General features: G+C 56.6%; 1 protein-coding gene and 1 pseudogene across 3 annotated transcripts in view; one reads left to right on the top strand and one right to left on the bottom strand.

The window, feature by feature from the left end:
* EPN2 (epsin 2) overlaps nucleotides 1–19,483 on the top strand; it is a 67,282-nt gene that overhangs the window by 14,069 nt on the left and 33,730 nt on the right. For 2 of the 3 annotated variants that reach the window (XM_068529504.1, XM_068529502.1), the window contains exon 2: nucleotides 18,369–19,132. In XM_068529504.1, coding sequence (XP_068385605.1) covers nucleotides 18,538–19,132 — 595 coding nt within the window. In that variant the 5' untranslated portion in view covers nucleotides 18,369–18,537. Of the gene's footprint in view, nucleotides 1–15,010; nucleotides 15,035–18,368; nucleotides 19,133–19,483 lie in introns of those variants that run through there. The other variant, XM_068529503.1, reaches the window with a different exon arrangement.
* Nucleotides 10,970–13,280, bottom strand: LOC137755596 (peroxiredoxin-1 pseudogene; annotated as a pseudogene).

Raw genomic sequence — 19,483 nt, 5'->3', positions numbered from 1 at the left:
AGGGGGAATGTTTAGGACGCCTGTTTTAATGGTCATGGAGGAAAATTTGGAAAGTTCGTATAAGTAGGAAGGACCAAACTAGAACTAGCCTTGTCACTGTGATCGCTATTAATATTTTGGTTTATTTTCTCTGAGCCGCTCTTTGTTTAGTGCCCAGGGGTCTCTGTGGCCTGTGTGACCATCACGGGGTGGACCATTGCGGGGAGGAGGGCACCCTGACGGGGAGTGGGGGAGGGAGAGAGGGAGGGATGGGGCGTGTAGGCGGGGCGGCCTGGTGGGGAGGAGGACTTCAGGGCTGGACAAAGGAGCCCAACACCGGCGTTTCGGGGCCCCCCCCCCCCCCCCCCCCGGGGCAGTCACCTGCTGCTCTCTGGGCCCAGGTTCCCCTTTATGATGTAGATCAGAGAGTGGGACTGTGTGACCTCCAGAGCCCAAATGCCGGGAGCTGTGTCTTTGAGAGCAACTTCCGGGCCGCCGTCGTTCAGGCGTTTCTGAATGAACCTCCTCATGCATCTCCTTTCGGGAGTCTCCAGGCTAGGAAACAGGCCAGTTCCTCAGGAGCGTGTTCGCAGAGGCTCACCGGCTCCCTCTGCTCCAGTGCAGGCTGTGTGTCCACGGGCCGCTTCAGGGTGGCCCGGGACGAGTCAGTGCCGAGTGAGTTCCCTCTGGGGCCCGTGGCGTGGACGCAGCTGGTGCCCAGCCAGAGGCCCCGTGAGCAGCTCCGCCGCGCTGGGGAGAGGTCCCCACTTCCCTGCCCGCCTGGCTGGTCACAGAGTCACCGCGGGAAGGAGATGTCAGCCTGCCCCCGAGGCCGCCCGTCCCGGGAGGGCGGGCGGCGGGCCTGCCGCATGAGGGCCAGCGCAGCGCCGGGCGGGGGGCGGCCTGGCGCGCTTGTCACACGGAGGTGCGCGTCGATTTGAGTGCTGCATTGCTCTGCCAGCTGGTGGATGGTGAAGAAATCCTTGAGTAGAAATTTAAAGGCCGCTGCAAGGGAAGAAAAAGAAAATTGGTTTCAAACTAGGAAGAGGGAAACAAATACTGTCTTCTTTAAAAGAAAAAAAGCTTCTTTAGCACACTGCTTCTGAATCAAGCTCTCAGAAATGAGATTTAAAAGAAAAAAAACTGCCCCGTGAGGCTCATAGAATGTAATCTGGAATTGGTCACCCTGAGGTGTCTCTCCTTGCAGGAGGTGATGTGGAAGGAGCACGGCACCCACTGATGTGGCGTCTTCTGGGCATCAGGTCACTTCAGAGGAAGTTCCCTGACCAGTGCTGTCATCCTCTGAGGGCCTCTCCTTCTCCCCGCAGCCCTGTGTCTCTCTCAGTTTCACTGAGGCCGAGGGAGGGCCCCGTGGGAGGGTGCAGTTCTGTCGCTGGCCTCCAGGGCCGACCCCGAGTGTCCCTCTCTGTGCTTGGGGGCTGTGGTCAGAGCTGTCTTGCTGGGAGCGGGCTCTGCCCGCACGCCGCCCCTGCCTGGCCCGGAGGCTCCTGCCCAGGGCACCGTCCATCTGTGTCCACGCGAGCACTTTGCAGCCAGGGGCTGCATCTGGCGGCGCCTGGCAGGTGGCAGGTGCGGAGGACACAGGTGCCGCACCTGGTGGTGGGCGAGGCCAGACTGGGCCACGCTGGGGAGAGTGGGGAGAAGGACCACTCCAACCAGCCGGACGGGGGGGAGCGGGTCGGGTGGGCTTGTGGGCGCTGAGGGTGGGAAGGGGGAGACGCGAGCCTGTGTGGCCTCCAGCTGCCCCGGCTGGCGGTGGAGGGCTGACAGCTCAGGGGGGAGGGCGCAGCCCGGGCTGATGCCTGCGCTGGTGCTGTCCCAGCGCTGGCCAAGGGACCTGTTGGCCAAATGAGGATGGGACTTATTTTTCTTAAATATATGCTTTTGAATGGACGATACATCCACATAGTTCTGAACTGAGAAGGTGTTAAGGTACATTCTGAGCAATCCTACCCTTTACCTCTGACCTCCCCTGCCCCACCCCCTTCTCCCTAATAGCAACCCCTTTTAGTAACTGAATAGCCTTCCAGTGTTTTTTATGCAAATAAAGCAAAAGCAAATTTATATTCTTATTTCTCCCTTTGTAGCACCCTGTACACATTCTGCCCCTTGCTTGTTTACTTGCAGCGTAGCCTAGAGACTTTCCATGTCGCTACGTGGAGAGCCATGTCCTCTCTGTGAGCGTAGTGCCCTGATGCTCTCCTCCTGTACTGTTTTAAATCCCATCCCCTGTACGGCAGCTTCCGGCTGTTCCCCACGTGCTGTTTCATAACATTCCTGAGAGGATCCATCTTACCTACGTGTCCTTCCCCATGTAAGCAGGTGGATTTGCAGGTAGCATTCCCCAGGGACAGTGCTGGGTCCGAGGGTAATACACAGTTGTCATTTTGATAGATTTTGCGAAAGCCGGCCGCGGGGGTTATCGCGCCCTGCCCTCCCAACCAGCCCGTTTCCCCTCGGCCTCACCAGCAGAAGGTAGAGTCAGACACTTGGATTTTTGCCAACCTGACGGGTGTAAAGAGTATCTCAATGTAGTTTTGTGTTTTCTTTGGATTGATTTATTTTTATTGATTTATTTTTGGCTGCATTGGGTCTTTGTTGCCGTGCGCGGGCTTTCTCTAGTTGCAGCGAGCGGGGGCTACTCTTCGTTGCGGTGCGCGGGCTTCTCATTGCGGTGGTTTCTCTTGTTGTGGAGCACGGGCTCTAGGCACGCCGGCTTCAGTAGTTGTGGCCCGTGGGCTCAGTAGTTGTGGCTTGCAGGCTCTAGAGCGCAGGCTCAGTAGTTGTGGCACATGAGCTTAGTTGCTCTGCGGCATGTGGAATCTTCCCGGACCAGGGCTGGAACCTGTGTCCCCTGCATTGGCAGGTGGATTCTTAACCACTGCGCCGCCAGGGAAGCCCTCGATGTAGCTTTAATTTGCATTTTTCTGAAATGTGAGCTGATCATTTCGTATGCTTAGGGACCACTTACATTTTTTGGTGGACAGTTCTTTTCCCATTTTTCTCTTGAGTTATTGGTTGCTTGCTTCTCAATTTCTGTGAGTTCTTTATATTTTTGGAAGGTTGGTTCCTTGTGTAATGAGCTGTAAATATTTTTTTAAATTTTATTATTTATTTGTTTGTTTTTGGCTGCGTTGGGTCTTAGTTGCGGCATGCAGGGTCTTTCATTGCGGTGCACGGGCTCTTTGTTGGGGCGCTTGGGCTTCTCTCTAGCTGTGGCGTGCAGGTTTTTCTCTTCTCTAGTTGTGGTACACAGGCTCCAGGGCACGTGGGCTCTGTAGTTGTGGTGCGCGGGTTCTTTACCACTGGACCCCCAGGGAAGTCCATGTACATAGTTTTTCAGGCTAGGAATTATTCTAATCTAGCCAGATTCTTTTAAGTACCCCTCCCCCCATCTCCTCTTAAAGATTCAGACTGTGGCCTTGGGATGGAGTATGGCCCTATTGGGACAGAACCGTGACCTTGGCTTCCTTCCAGGACTTTAAGTTAACTGGCCGCAGACAGGTTTTCTGCGTGAGCGTACAGTGGTGTGGACGTGGGCTGTGACAACGGCCAGCCCCTCCTTCGGTAACAGCGGCCCTCTGGCAGCGGAGGCTGCGTGTCCAGGGTGTGTGGTCACCATCATGATTTGTGGAGCAGGCTGATGGAAGGCCTTTTTTTTTTGGTTGTTATTCACAGCCTTAGAGAGACGTGATTTATGTACCACACAAGAAGGTTCACTCATTTGAAATATATCAAAAGCTTTTGGTACATTTAACGCTGTGCAACCATCCGTGTACTCTTACTTTGGAATATTTCATCAGCCCCAAAAGAAGCCCCGTACCCATGAAGCAGTCACCCCCTTCCCCCTCGTCCCCCAGCCTCTGGCCACTGTCGGTCTGCTTTCTGTCTCTGGACTTGCCTGTCCTGGACGACTCGTAGAAATGGAGCAGCGTGTGGCCTTGCGTGTGTGCTTCCCTCGGCGTGTTGTCACAGTTCACTGTGTGCAAGCAGGTGCCTTGCGCCTCCTTGCGCGTTCAGGCTGAATGCTGTTCCGCTGTATGGATACACCACGTTTTATTAGTCTATTTACCCGTTCCTCTGTTGAAGGGAAGCCCTTTCCACTTTCTGGCTGTTACGAGCGATGTTGCTGTGGGCTCCGTGGGCACCGTGTCCTTTCTCTTGGGTAGAGACACGGGCCTGCACCGCCCCCATGCTGGGCAAGGAACGTGGAGAACGGCACACTGGCCTCTAAAGTGCTGGACACAAAGCGACACACGTCACTTCTGCCACATTTTACTGGCCGGGGCCGTGGCTGACCCAGAGTGGGGGGTGGGGAACGCAGTTCTGTCCCAGGCCCTGGAAGCCGCGGACTAGAAATGTTTGGCGCACAGAACTAATGACTGCAGAGAGGGGAAGCGGGCATCCGGGGGCCCAGGGGAAGGATCACTAGCAAGGTGGAGCTCCAGGGTGAGAATTATCTGCCACTGATGGGTCCGCCTTGAAAGCTGGTTGGTGGAGAGACCTTGAGTCTTCCAAGGAGCAGCTTAGAAGTGTGTGGCGGTCTTGGAGAGGACAAGGGCAGCCTCATGGAAGGAACGCTGGGCTCCGGGGCTGAGGACCGGGCTCCCTGAGCTTTCCCGGCAGGCGCTGGGGCTCAGCAGAGGGAGCGCAGAGCTCACCCACCCTCTCTTCTCGCCTGTAAAATGCCTCCTTTGCGGGATGTGGCACACAGTGGGCTGTTACGAAAGGCAGCTGTCACCCTGGTGAGTTTGGCCAGCAGCAGTGGAGCCTGCGGTCACGGAGTGAACGGGCCTGGCCTCCCCGGGTCTTGGTCCATCTTCCCTGGGAAGCACGGATGTGCCGAAGGACCACCCTGCCCTCCCCCTGGTGACCCCGGGCTGGCTGAGGGAGGAGGAGGCTGGTGGCCAGTGAGTATTCTGGGGCAAGTAGACAGCTCTCCCATAAAACGCAGTGTTTTCTGGACAGACCTGCGTATGCGCCCTCTTCCGTGCTGGAAGTGCACTCCTTTATTATTATTTTTCTAAACAAAGTAGCACAAAGGCAATGTAAACATTGTTTGAACAAAAGCATTTGGCTAATGGAGATAAAACCAAAAGGAAAATAACAACTTTAATTTCTTTCTGGCTTTTGTGTTTTGACATTTAGCAGCATACTTCTAATCTTTTAAGAATTTGAAAAAATCACACGGTTGTGGAAACCGCGGTTTGTTTCTGCGCGTTCACTTAGTGTGAAACGGACTCGGCGCCCGCCTTGCCCGACCTCGGCCTCTCCTGGAGCGTGTGGCGGGGGACCGCAGGGCCGAGGAGGGTCCGGCAGAGGCGCGCTGCGGACCCCGTAGGAGGGGCGGAGGGCTCCACCTCTGTCCACGCGGCTCTTTCAGGTCGGCATCTGTGGGGCCTCGAAGGCCGCCACTGCGCTTCCCGGAGGAGGTGACCACCTGTGACGCTGGGGCCAGCCATCTTTCCACTCTGACCGGCTGTTGTTTTTAAACCGCAGCAGTATCGTAGGCCGTGTGTCCTGCTCCGCAAGACGTCTGTGGGTCCTGGACTTGGGCGTCAGGTGAGGGTGGGGAGAGCCGCCGAGATCGGGGGCGGCGTGTGAGCAGGTGGGATCGAGTCGTTCCTTCCCGTGGCAGATGTGTGCCCGGCTCCGCGCCAGGCCCTGTGAGGCAGCCCAGTGTGCAGACAGTCGGGGCCTCTGTCCCCCGAGAGCCCGCAGTCCAGAGGTCGGGGGAGGAAGGAGGGAGAGGCGGGGGAGGGCCGGAAGCCGGCCACGGCAGGCGGGGGGCGCTCCGGGAGGGGTAGGTGGTGGCGATGGGCTCAAGTGTCGTGCCACGGGGGCCTGGGCCTCCATGCAGCAGGCCTGGGCGGGCCGTGCGCTCCCACACAAGGGTGTCTGAGCTGTTGGTCGGCGTAACAGGACGCGTGCGGCTCTCCCAGCCTGAGGCTGGCTTCGTGCCACATCCTCTGGACTCCCCGCGCCCCTGTCAGTTAGCGTCGCTCCCTGAGACCCTCGGCTCTTGCCTCCCCTGCGCTGGATGGTTCTCCTGTGTCTCTGCCCCGCTCCTGGCCCTTCTTGGACTTCACTGATGGCCACTCGCCTCCTCTGACTTGTGCCCTCATCCCTGCTCTCCTGGGCTCCTCCAGCGCCCCTCCCAGCCCTCGGCACCATCTGCCCCTTGGCCGTCTCCATCCTCCATGCCTGTCCTGCTAGCACCTCCAGCTACCTTCGCCTGAAATAAAACTACTTGTTCTGCCTCTTTCCTTCTCCTGAAACCGGCGCACCCTCCGCACCTTGACATCCTGTTAAAGGTGCCTCTGTGTCCCTGCCATTCCCGCCCGGCCTCTGGTGTGGGCTCCGCCCCGCAGTCTGCCTGCCGTGGCTCCATCGGGACTGCAGAAGCCCCGCCTCGGCGGCGCCACCTCTCTGCCCCCGACACGCAAACCCACTCCAGTAGCTTTGACTGCAGCAGTGTATCTTAAAATAATTTTAAGTGGTAGCAGTTGAACGTTACTCATCTTAATAGTTTTTTATCTACAAAATGCCCTGGTGCCTTTGGCGGTTCCTCAGAAAGTTAAACAGAGAGCTGCCACGTGACCCAGCAGCCCGGCTCCTTGGTATCTGCCCGGGAGAACTGAACACGCGCGTCCACACAAAAACTTGTACGCAAAGTTCACAGCAGCGTTATGCATAACGGCCAGGAAATGGAAACAACCCAGGTGCCCTCCAGCTGACAAGTGGGTAAATAAAATGTGGTCTATCCATACGATGGAAAATTACTCCTCCATAAAAAAGAGTGAAGTACTGATAGACAGTGCAGTGTAAATGAACCTTTAAAATATGCTAAGTGAAAGGAGCCAGACACAAAGGCCACATACTGTGTGATTTCACGTACGTGAAATGTCCAGAATAGGTGAATCCACAGAGACAGAAGGCAGGCTGCTGGTTGCCTGCCGGGGGCTGGGTGAAAGGAGGAGTGGGCGGTGACTGACGACATGCAGGGTCTCCTTGGAGATATGAGAACGCCCACCACGGCCACGGTTACCCAACGCAGTGAGGGTGCTAAATTGAGTGTGAATTGTACACTTTAAAATGGTGAATTTTATCTCTATAAAAACAAAACAATAGAAAAACAACCCCTCCCCCAAATGCCGTAACAGTGATACCTGATTTCATGTACGTTATTACTTGATGCAGGTATTTGAGTTTAAAAGTAAATTGAAGAGGTGGCACATGTATACAATGGAATATTACTCAGCCATAAAAAGAAGCGAAATTGAGTTATTTGTAGTGAAGTGGATGGAGTTAGAGTCTGTCATACAGAGTGAAGTGTAAGTCCAGAAAGAGAAAAACAAATGCAGTATGCTAACACATATATATGGAATCTAAGGGAAAAAAAAAAAAAAAGTCATGAAGAACCTAGTGGTAAGACGGGAATAAAGACACAGACCTACTAGAGAATGGACTTGAGGATATGGGGAGGGGGAAGGGTAAGCTGTGACAAAGTGAGAGAGTGGCATGGACATATATACACTACCAAACGTAAAATAGATAGCTAGTGGGAAGCAGCCGCATAGCACAGGGAGATCAGCTCGGTGCTTTGTGACCACCTAGAGGGGTGGGATAGGGAGGGTGGGAGGGAGGGAGATGCAAGAGGGAAGAGATATGGGAACGTATGTATATGTATAACTGATGCACTTTGTTGTAAAGCGGAAACTAACACACCATTGTAAAGCAATTATACTCCAATAAAGATGTTAAAAAAAAAAAAGACTATGGGATAGGGAAAAAAAAATAAAAAATAAAAGTAAATTGATTTAGGGACTTCCCTGGCGGTCCAGTGGTTAGGACCCAGCACTTTCACTGCCGAGAGCCTGGGTTCGATCCCTAGTCCGCGAGCTAAGATCCCACAAGCTGTAAGGCATGACCAAAAAAAAAAAAAAAAAAAAATTGATTTGAAGAAAAATATTAAGCAAACAATAGTGCAGCTTACAATAAGAATGAAGGAGAGAATTCCTAAGACGGCACCTGGCACGTTGGAGACGCCCTGTGAGTGTTAACCATTATTACTGTTACTTGGAGGATTTGGCAAAAATCTGGAAGGTGAGTGACCAAGGTCGGCAGGTCCAGATTCCTTAGCGCGCCGAGTGAGGCCCGCAGACGTCCCCACGCCTCGTCACCGCCTCCCTCGTGCCCTGCCGTCCCCCCATCCTCCCGCGGCTCTGCCTTGGTTGCGTGGATGTCCCAACCCAGACGAGCTGCGTCGTATGTTTGTTTCCCCGTGAGCACCGTTCTTTAAGCACCGAGTGTGTGAAAAGTACTCGTTGAATCTAGTATCAGCTAAACCGTTCATCTCTCTTTGCGCTGTGATGATGAAATGATGTTATAAGAGCAAAAGTATTTTTAAAATACAGTTCAGAGGACACTTGTACACCCTGTGGAGTAGTTCTGCTCCCAGGAACGTGGTCTAGAACACTTGGTACACGAGTCCCAGGGGACACACGTGCACACACCAGCACTGTTCACGATGGTGAAAAGGTGAACTCCGTCTAGGTGTCCACGGACAGGAGAGGGAGTGGGGAGACTTACACACGAGCACAGGCAGCTGCCATACGGCAGGGACACGGATGAGCCACCCAGACACGCAGCCACACGTGTGGACAAGTCTCAGAGACGTAGTATCGACACCGGAGCAGGTTGTGGAAGTGGTACAACATGTGTGGTAAGATCATTTTCTTTTTTAAAAAACAGGGGACGGAGGAACTCAGAACCCGAGCTGTTTGCTGGGAGGGGGAAGGGGCCTGGGGGACAGGGGTGCCTCGTCTGTGCCCCACATGGGGTTGGCGCTTCTGCTTTTGTATATGCCCAACAGCATGTCACAAACACTTAAGAGGACAGAGGAGGGGCAGGAAGAGCTTCGGGCGGGTGCGCCTTTTCTGGGCCGACCGTGACATTTGAGAGCCCAGTGAGTGTTGCAGAGTAACACCCTGGGCAGGTCTCCAGCAGAGGGGAAGGAGGGAAGTTGCACTTTTATTCTGAACCAAAAGAGGAAGCTTACCTTTCATCACCGAGACCCGGTTTTCCCTGGTGGTGTTTCAGATGACGGCTGTTTTAAAGGAATAATCCGCGTTCTCGGGTTGTTACAGCCCGTGTGGCTGATTTAACAGAAGACACGGTTATAGCCAAAGAGGTACCGTTTCTTAAGGGTGTGAGTTCTGAAGGGCTAATTTTTTTAAAAATAAATTTATTTATTTATTTATTTCTGGCTGCATTGGGTCTTTGTCGCTGCGCGCGGGCTTTCTCTAGTTGCGGTGAGCGGGGGCTACTCTTCGTTGAGGTGTGCGGGCTTCTCATTGCGGTGGCTTCTGTTTCTTGCTGAGCATGGGCTCTAGGCACGCGGGCTCAGTAGTTGTGGCGCATGGGCTTAGTTGCGCCGTGGCATGTGGGATCCTCCCGCACCAGGACTTGAACCCGTGACCTGTGCATTGGCAGGCGGATTCTTAACCGCTGTGCCACCAGGGAGGTCCTCCAGGAGGGCTCCTTTTTAAATCATCTTGGAGTTTCTGGTACCTGAGGCTCCCACCCTGCCGGATTTCGTCGTGTTGCCATCTGTGGGACCTGACATGTCCCAGGGTGAAGCTTTCTTGGGAGAGCGTTAAAGGCCCCCTTCTTTGTGGGCTGCACTGGAAAGAGCTGGGAACGCCAGGGTCCGATCCCGCGACAGCACCACACCGCTCAGAACTCACGTCCGCACGCGGCCGGGGCTGGGCCCCTTCCAGTTGCGGCATCTTTGCTCCTGCCCGCTTGGTTTGGTGAGCTGGACAGGATGTCCTGTGGCCAGCTGAACAGGGGGTAGGAAAACAGTTGCTTCTCTGCCATCTTTTGGCCTCTTCAGCACCGAGACAGGAGGGGCCCTTCTAGGCCTCCGGATTCAGTGAGGAAAAATTCATTGTTCTTATGACTTTGAGCATTGGATTTGTCTGAAGCTAAACAGAATAAGAGTAGAGATGGAGAGGGTGGGACCAGAAGCCAGAGGTCTGGGATCAAATCCTGGTCCTACCACTTGCTGGCCTGTAGCTTAGGCCAATTACTTACCTCTCTGTGCCTCGACTTCCTCGCCCATGAAATGAGGGTAAGAAGAAGAATTACTCCCCGTAGAATTCTTACCCGGTTCAGTGAGTGGATACGCCTGGCATACAGTCAGGGCTCAGTCAGGATTCTCCAGTGTCTGTTTAGAGAGCCTCTTCTATTTTCGGTTTCTATTCTAAGCCTGTTCTCTTACGATGACTGCTAGTATCAGAGGGTTAGCACATCTGAGACCTTGCTTGGAAATGCCAGCCGCACAGGAGAAGAGCTGGAGCCGGTGCCCGTGTTGAAAGGTTGTGCGTGTGGTCAGGCACCTTCTGCCCAGCGCCTTCTCCCTGGGCCCTTGGTGCTTCTGTAGGCTCGTCCCCCTGCCGTGGACGTTGTCTCCAGGCTGTCCTCGGGGGGCTGCTGAGAAACACCCTCAGAGACACACTCACCTTGGCACAGCCGGGAGCAAGCAGGTGTCTGGACCCCTGTCACGCTGCGCTGAGCAGCGGCCGTCCTCGCTGCGTCCCCTGGCCTCCGGTCACGCTGGACAGGCAGGGTGTAGGTCCCTGTGGCTAGACAGGAGGCATCCATCCTCGCCTCGCACGCTGCCCAGGCTGCTGCTCCTGAGCCCAGGCTGGCGGGGCTTCGGGGCCTCCACTCCCCTCGGGGTGTGCTCGGTGCAGGCTTGTCCATCCCTGTCCTCGGGTCTGGCGTCATGAGCTTTTAACCACGTAGTTTGGTTTTACGTGTTTGGTGAGCGGAGCAGCTGTTCTGCCCCGAGTGACAGAGATCCCGAGGGAGACTGAGTGGGAGACTGGCCCGAGGTGTGAACCCCGGTGTCTGAGTAGGGGGGGCGGGGGTGCTGTTTTCCTTTCTTTCCCTCTGTGTTCATTCACTCAGCGCATGTCAGAGCGCTCCCGGGGTCGGGCTCTGTCCTCGGCGCCGAGGACACAGCGGTGAAGAGGGGCAGGGCCCGGTACTCGCGGGGGGAGCAGACAAACGGGGCATAAGCAGGAAGCTGTCCAACATAGAGAGGGGCTCTGCCGCACGTGGAAAGTGGTGACTTGAGAGAGTGACGCGTGGTCCCGAGGAGGCGAGGTCTAAGCTGACAAAGAAAGAGCCGGTGTAGCGGCAGTGCCGGGAGGTGGCAGGCGGAGGAGACAGCAGGTGCAGGCAGGTCATTCCAGGGACCAGGGACGTGACGGGGAAGAGGGCGCAGCACGTGGGTGGCACACGAAGAGCTCACCTTCCCAGTGCGCCCGTCTTCTGGTCTCTGGGGCTCTGGTGCACCCCCCGCGCGGCCTGGGCTGGGCCTCTGAGGACCCGTGGACATCAGCCGTCACTCCCTGAAGCCGTGGGAGCCCCCTTCCAGCATGGCCGCGTGGGGAGAGTTGGATGTGACCTCCCGGCCCTGCTGGTTTAAGGGCCGCGGTGAGCAACTGCCCCTTCTTCTCACGGCCTTGGTTTGCACTTACACAGCATGCAGGCACCTGTTCCTTACCCGCACGCGGGCTTCCTCTGGGCGAGCATCTTGAGCTCCTTTTGAGAACAGTGTCAGGTTGCTGCTGAGCCTGAAACCAGGTCTGTGGGATTCTGGCTGCGGGGTCCACAGCCCCCCCCCCTTTGGCTTCCGCTCTCCCGCGGGCTCCTCAGGACATGGCGACAGCTCAGCACTTAGCGCCACCACAGTGACCAGCCAGGTCTAAATTAAGCATGAAATCATGGGAATTCTAAATTTTCCCATGTAGCCCTTTTTTTTTCCCCAAATGTCTCAAGCTGGAAAATTCTACTGATCAAACTGTAATCCATCGCTGGGCCTGCCCGGTGGGGTGGGTATGAAGCCGTCGGTTGCCCCCCCCGCCCCAGTCTCTGGGTGGCATTGCCACCTACCATTAGTGGGCATTTCTGGCAGCAGAGTCACAGCATGTTAGAATGGAGAGTCTGGCCCGGGGGTCACACGTGTGCCAGCTGCCTTCCTTGCGGGGGGGCCGCGTTGCGAGGGCCGCTCTTCATACTCCACGGCCCCCGGGAAGCCGCACAGGCCAAAGAAACATCCACCGCTAGGCTTCTTGCCGGAATTCCAGCCTCTCTGTGGCTGACCTGGGGCAGGGGCTGCCCGTGACACCACGGAGACGGCAGGGAATTGAGCCACTTGTCGGAAAGGGCCTGGGGACGGGAGGCTTGGGCAGGTCGTCCGGTCTGACCTGCCCCGTCACTTGAGGAGCGGGAGGCTGGGCCTGGCCTGGTCCCCGCTCGCCCGGCTCCTGCTTCTGTGTGCTCTACAGCCCCACGCTGATTGCTTTCTGGCCGGGTTTTTTTTTTTTTTTTTTTCCCTCCTCGGCTCAAGTTCAGTAAAACTACAAAAGACCAAAAGTGATACCCTACTACTATATACATCAGTTTGCCTGCCCCATAATACTGCTCAGGCCATTCCCTCCAGACGAAGCAAGGCTGGCCTCCCCAACCCCTGCCGGAAAGGCCTGTCCTGTCCCACAGCACATCTGGGCTGAGTGTAAGGTCTTGTGTTTGAAGCATGACAGTGGTACAGAAGAGGTTTTGTTCTCATGGCCACCTACCGCAGCCTGGCCCTAAAATGGCCCAGCACTCACTTCTGCTTAGAGAAACGTTCTTGGCTCTTCTGGACATCAGGCTTGATGGTATCGCTGCCAGGCTTCCAGCCAGCTGGGCACACTTCCCCATGTTTGTCAGTAGACTGGAAGGCCTGAACTAGTCTCAGTGTCTCATCCACAGAATGGCCAACAGGAAGGTCATTTGTGGTGATCTGTCGAAGGATACCTTTATCATCAATAATAAAAAGGCCCCTGAATGAGATGCCTTCATCGGCCTTTAAGACCCCGTGGCCCTGAGCAGTGGTGCACTTGGGGTCTGATATCAACGGAATGTTCTTGGGTCCCAGTCCTCCTTGTTTCTTGGGTGTGTTGATCCATGCCAGGTGACAGAAGTGCGAATCCACAGAAGCACCAATCACTTGGCAGTTGAGTTTCTTAAGTTCCTCTGCCCCATCACTGAAAGCAGTGATCTCCGTGGGGCACACAAAGGTGAAGTCAAGAGGGTAAAAGAAGAGCACAACATATTCTCCTTTGTAGTCAGATAGGCTGGTATCTTTGAACTGACCATCTGGCATTACAGCAGTTGCTTTGAACTGGGGGGCACGGTGCCCGATTTTGGCATTTCCTGAAGACTTATTGCTCTCAGCAGTTCTCACAGACAAACCACAGAGGACAGTCAGGAAGGAGACACGCTGGCCAGGTTTTTTAAGAATGTTGTCCGTGGTTGGTCATTTGCAAAACTGCTCTGAGGAGTGGCAGGGGTGAGGGAGCGTTACGGAATTCTTTGTCGTCTGTGGCATGTTTGTGCATCCACGTGGTCCAGCCGTCAGGGTGTTTGATCCTCAACCCTGGGAGGGAGGTGCAGCTTGTCACACCCCCATTTCTAAGTGACTGCGCTGTCGGATGGCCAGAACCATGTCTCCCGTCCCCGGTCCTTGCCTCACATCATCTTTTAAAATGACCACATTTCAACACCTGTGTAATCTGCACCCAGGGCTGCTCTTCCCAGAGACTGAATGATTGGCCACATTGGTAAAGAAAAACGAAATTCCTCATGTGTGTTTTCAGTACTGATTTCTACTTTTAGCAAAATCAAGAACAGGTAAAGTCATAGGAGGATGTCTGACATTGAATTTTCCTGTGCTTGTTCCACGACTGTCGTGTCTTGGGAGAAGCCCCCAGGTGGCTCTTTGAGGGGGTGGTTAGAGGGGGCAGGGGTCATCCAGCATGGGGGCAGTGCCGTCAGACCCCACTACAGCCAGTTAACTGGCACCCCGGGGCTCTTCCTGTGTGGGCGGTTTCACTGTACCTGCTTTATCATCTAGAAGTTAAGTCTCATGTTCGTTTTTGCAATTCTTTCAGTATATGAATGCAAAGTTTTCTTTAAGCCCACTTTTGGGATAGAGATATAAAATTTGATTTCTCTACCCAACGAGGAGTCGTTGGGATATGGATGCCGTGTTCAGTGAGTGAGGAGGACATTTCCTTTTCTGGCTGGCCCTCCGCTCCCCCCACCCCGTGGGTGTGAAGGCTGTCACCTGCCTTGAGAAAGTCGCAGGAGGCTGCCAGATGCAGATAGTGTGAGCTGCCGTCTGGGGTACGTTCATTCAGTGGGATCTACTGCTTGTGACTGGCCTGGCCCGTGACTGTTAGGTCTGGGGAGGCGAGAGGCGTTTGCCGCCTTTCCCTTATAGCTGGTCCTGGTGCCTGATAATGATCCCTGATCCCTGAATAGCCCCCAGAATCTCTGTGGGGGTTTGGTGGAAACCCCGACCGACTGCATCTTCTCCGCGCCTGGCCAGCCATACCCCATCACAGAAGCGCGATAGCCGAGGCACACGTGGGCTTTGACCAGGGACCCACCTGGGCTGCGGGACCACGGAGAGCTTCTCCCTCCCACGGTCGGGGGTCGGAGACTCTAGATTTGGAAGGAATTTCCCCACCCAGCTCTGCAGGCCCTCGGAGCATGTTTTTATGGAATTCTTCTTGCCCCCAAGGGCATCACTCCAGCCTTGGAATTTTTTGTTTGTTTTTTTTGGTTTTGTTCTATTTGCTGTTTTATTCCATCTATTTCTAGTCTCCACTGTCGCTCGAATTCTGGTTGTGTTTTCAGATACGCCAGAATTTTTCTGCCCTAGCCTGTCCTCGGCAAATGTGATCCAGCGGTTACTTTATGGTCACCATTACGAGCTGCTCTCGAAAAAGAGTGATGATCTGGGAGTTCGGCTGGGATGCCTGCGTGTCGAGGACGAAGGGACGCGGCTCCGCGGTCGGCCTGGGCTGCGGGTCAGCTGTGGCTGGGGGCCTGGTTGGAGCCCCCGCGCCTGTCCTGGAGGCTCTGAGCGCGCTCTTCGGCTGTTGCCCAGGACGGAGCGCACAGGCTGCAGGTGACACGTGGCCGCGGGGGCTCCCGCAGCACTGAAGTGCAGGGTGAGGGGCTTCGGGCACAGGTGGCCCACGGGTTCGGGCAGTGTCCTGTCCTGCTCCGGCTCCATCCTTGGCCCCTGCTTGCTGCTGTGCGGTCTCAGTAAGCTGGAAACGGAAGGCGAATCGAGGAGGAAGGTTGGGACAGCGGAGCCTGCAAGCTATTCAGAAAAGAGCGAGAACAGAACAGAACTCAGGTCTGGGTGTGCACTTGGGGAGTGTCGGGGCTTTGAGGGGAGCCCCGGCGGGTGTTTGCTGGCAGGAAGATGTCTGGGCATTTACAGTCAATCCTGGGGTTGAGGGGGGAGGTTTTAAAATGGGAAAACGAGGTCTGAGGTCTGCGGGGCGAGTGGGATGGACCCACAGTGCCCGCCTCCTCCGTTGAGGGCCCAGGAGGCCCCTCACAGGCGCCAGAGACTCACCTGCGGTCTCAGGTGAGGCAGGCGCGGAGCAGGTGGGCCCTGAGGGTGGTACATCAGAGGCACCTTTGGGGCCCCTTCCCCTTCGGGAGTTGCTGACCCCCATCTCGCCCTTTCTGTAGCTTTAGGAAAACTGCACGCAGCTGCTCGCAGTACACTCCTGTGCTTTCTCTGACTGTAACAAGTATTTCATTAGCTCTTCCCCTCTCAGAGCCGAAGTATTTCAGAGAGACTGCTACCAGGTGTCCTTGCAAGTTGGGCCGTAGCCCCTCTTTCTCAGCTGTCCGGGTTCCTTTCCCAGCCTGGGTCCGGGAGGGCGGAGGCACCCCGCCCTCGCTCGCGAGAACGGCTGCCTTTTCTCTGCCACCAAAGGCCTGCGAGGCTCGGGGGGTGCCCTGGCCAGGCCTCGCGGCCTCCCCCGGGAGGGCACCGGCCTAGAGGACGGGCGGCAGAGCCCGATGCAGCATCTCTCCCCCAGGAAGTGGTTTCTTTTCATTACATCTTTAACCATTTGAGGCCTGTTTCCCAGGACCGTTGCTCTCGTGCTTCCTCGGAGTGCCTCCTGACCTGGAGGAAGGTGGCCGGGGTCCCTCCAGCCCACCTGCTTCTCCGAGGAGCAGGGCGCTCGTGCCTGCCGAGCCCCCAGTGGGTGACAGACAAAGTGCTGGGTGGGCGCGGGCCCTGGGGACCTCGGGTGTGACTGGTGACGCTGGTGAGCGTTGGCCCTGGGACGTCGGAGCCCTTCCCGTTGGAGGCCCGTCCTCTCTCGCCGGCGTGGACGGCCAGCCTGGTCACATCACGCACGCAGGTCCCCATCAGAGCGCCTGGCCCTGGTCCTGGGACACACGGTAGAGGGCTTGTGAGAGCCGGTCGGTCAGGGAGGGGCAGGCTGTGCCCACCCACGCGGAAGCCCGTGCGCTCTGTGGCTTCAGAAGGAAGCAGACTTCCTGGCCTGCTGAGGGGCACGTGTGCGACTGTCACTAGGGTGGGCTTCTGTGCCCCCCCCCCCCCCCCCCCGTCCGCTGGCTCCCTGTGCGGAGTGGGCGTTTCCTGCGGCTTCCCCTCCTGACACTGTTCCCTCACTTCTGAGGCTGTGGATGGGGCCGGGGGGGGGGTGGGGGGGCCGTCCGTCGTCCCTCTTTCAGGAGCAGCCCAGCGTAGGGGCCGCGGCGAGGCGGCGGGTCCTCCCTGGGGGCCCGGGCTCCCCGTCTGCACCAGGGCCGGAATGATCCTTACCTGGAAGGCTTTTTGTGGACAGCCGGGCCCGAGGCCACCCGGCTCCTTCCCAGGCCAGAGGCCCAGAGGCGGCTGGGGTGGGGTGGAGTGTGGGGCAGCTGCTGGCTTTGTCCCCGGGCCCGGCTGCACTGCTCTGTCCTTGGCAGCCCCTGTGGGCTCTGGGCTGTCTCCTCCTTCTCCAGGAGAGGAATCACCTAGCAGCCACTCCCCTTCCGCCTCCCGGAAGTCTCCCCCCTTTGAAGACCTCCCTGAAGTTTATTTCTGCAGAAGGTGCTTTCCGTGCCTGCCTTTGTGGCCCCCAGCAGCCAGCTGAGTTGTTCTGGATTTGCATCCTCTGTCCCCTGCCAGACTGCGCCTTCCTGAGGGAAGGGACACTGTTTCTAATCTGTTTCATAAATCTATCAGCAGTGTTTATTATCCACGTCAGGCACAGTGCTGGGTGCTCACTGGTGACCAAGCCAGGTGGGATCCCCACACTCTGGACCAGAGCCCGTGGTCAGAGGCGTGGCCCTCACTCCAGCTCCGCAGAAGTTTCTTCCCTGGAGAGATGTGTTTGTGGCGAAGGGCTGGGTGGACCTGTTCATGTGTAACCCTCAGTCTTCTCCTCTGTGAAGTGAGGAAATTGGGGTAGAACCAGATTATTTGTAAGGTAGTACTGCACAGCTCGGGCCAGATGCCAGAGGCTTTTGAAAGCCCAGTGGAGGGCCTGAGCCCTGCTCTAGAAGGGGAGTTGGGAGCCTTTATAAGAAGTCAGAAGAGGTGGTCACGGAGAATCCCCCGTAGTTAGGAGCGTGGTGCCCGAGCCAGTGTAGACAAGCATTAGATTGTTCCAGCTGGCTTTTGCCCGGCGGTGAAAGAAAAATACAATCAAAATACAATCGGGGACTTTCCTGAGAAGCCACCGCCATGAGAAGCCCACGCACTGCAATGAAGAGTAGCCCGCCCTCTCCACAACTAGAGAAAGCCCGCGCGTAGCAACGAAGACCCAACGCAGCCAAAAGTAAATAAAATAAAATAAATAAATAAATTTATTAAAAAAAACACAATCGCCGCAGAGCCGATCCAGTGGAAGTGTTTTGAAAATACAACAGTAGTCAGTGTTACTGCTCTCCTTCCAGAGGCTTAAACTTGAGTTTAAGCTTTATTCCTTTTTTTTTTTTTTTTTTTAAGTTAACCATTTTGTAAATTTATTTATTTTTGCTGCGTCGGGTCTTCTTTGCATGTGGGCTTTCTCTAGTTGTGGTGAGCAGGGGCTACCCTTCGTTGAGGCGTGTGGGCTTCAGTAGTTGCGGCTCACGGGCTCAGCAGTTGTGGCTCGCGGGCTCTAGAGCGCGGGCTCAGTTGCTCGGCGGCATGTGGGATCTTCCCGGACCAGGGCTCGAACCCGTGTCCCCTGCACTGGCAGGCGGATTCTTAACCACTGCGCCACCGGGGAAGGCCCAAACTTTATTCGTTTTTAACTTGTAATGTTGATCTTACCTTAGTTTTGAAGGGAAGATGGCGTCTCTTTTGTCCTTGGGGGCTGGAGGGCGTCCACTCACCGCCCCGGCTGCCCAGTGCCTGCTGTTTGCAAGATGCTTGCCGTCCCGGGGGTGGGGGGGGGGGGGGCTCGTGCACAGTAACGTTTGTCTTCTTTCTCTAGGTCATGGCTTCCGGCTTCTCGGACCTGAGGCTCCAACAGAGGAAATGACCATCAGGGACTGTGCTCCAGACCCGTTACGGAGACTGAAGCTTCACGGGGTGCGAACCTGCCTGGGACAGGGAAGCTTCTCTCTTTGAAGGGCTTTACATTTGCCGCGGAGAAAGGAAAGATGACGACTTCGTCTATCAGACGGCAGATGAAAAACATCGTGAACAATTACTCGGAAGCCGAAATAAAGGTCCGGGAAGCCACCTCCAACGACCCGTGGGGCCCGTCCAGCTCCCTGATGACGGAGGTCGCGGACCTGACCTACAACGTGGTGGCCTTCTCGGAGATCATGAGCATGGTGTGGAGGCGGCTCAACGACCACGGCAAGAACTGGCGGCACGTGTACAAGGCGCTGACGCTGCTCGACTACCTCATCAAGACGGGCTCGGAGCGCGTGGCCCAGCAGTGCCGCGAGAACATCTTCGCCATCCAGACCCTGAAGGACTTCCAGTACGTCGACCGCGACGGCAAGGACCAGGGCGTCAACGTGCGCGAGAAGGCCAAGCAGCTGGTGGCCCTGCTGAAGGACGAGGAGCGGCTGAAGGCCGAGCGGGCCCAGGCGCTCAAGACCAAGGAGCGCATGGCCCAGGTGGCCACTGGCATGGGCAGCAGCCAGCTCACCTTCGGCCGGGGCTCCAGCCAGCCCAACCTCTCCACCAGCTACTCGGAGCAGGAGCACGGCAAGGCCGGGGGGTCGCCGGCCTCCTACCACGGCTGTGAGTAGTGGCCGAGCACTGGGCGCCGGGGCTGAGCCGGAGCTCGCGGCCCCTCCGTGCTCGCTGCGTTCTCGCTGCCGGCAGCCGACGGCAGCGCCCTCAGTCCGCCTGGGGTTGTGGTCCCAGAGGCGCTTTTGGCCCCCGGGTCGCTCTGGCTCGGGGGTCCTGAGACCCTCTGGATGCGTGGGCAGGGCCGGCCCCGGGGCGGGGGGCGCGGGGAAGGCGGGTGTGGAGGCCGAGTCGCCTGCTTCCTCCTGGGGCGGGTCTGCAGCGAAGGGCCTGGCCTGCTCCTGCTGCCTGGCAGTGGGGCTTGGCTGTTCTGGATAATCTGCTTTCTTTCATCTCATATGC

The sequence above is a fragment of the Eschrichtius robustus genome, chromosome 20 (genome assembly GCF_028021215.1).
Source record: "Eschrichtius robustus isolate mEscRob2 chromosome 20, mEscRob2.pri, whole genome shotgun sequence".
Lineage (NCBI taxonomy): Eukaryota > Metazoa > Chordata > Mammalia > Artiodactyla > Eschrichtiidae > Eschrichtius > Eschrichtius robustus.
The sequence above is the reverse complement of the archived record's forward strand: the minus strand, read 5'-3'. Positions and strand labels throughout refer to the sequence as shown.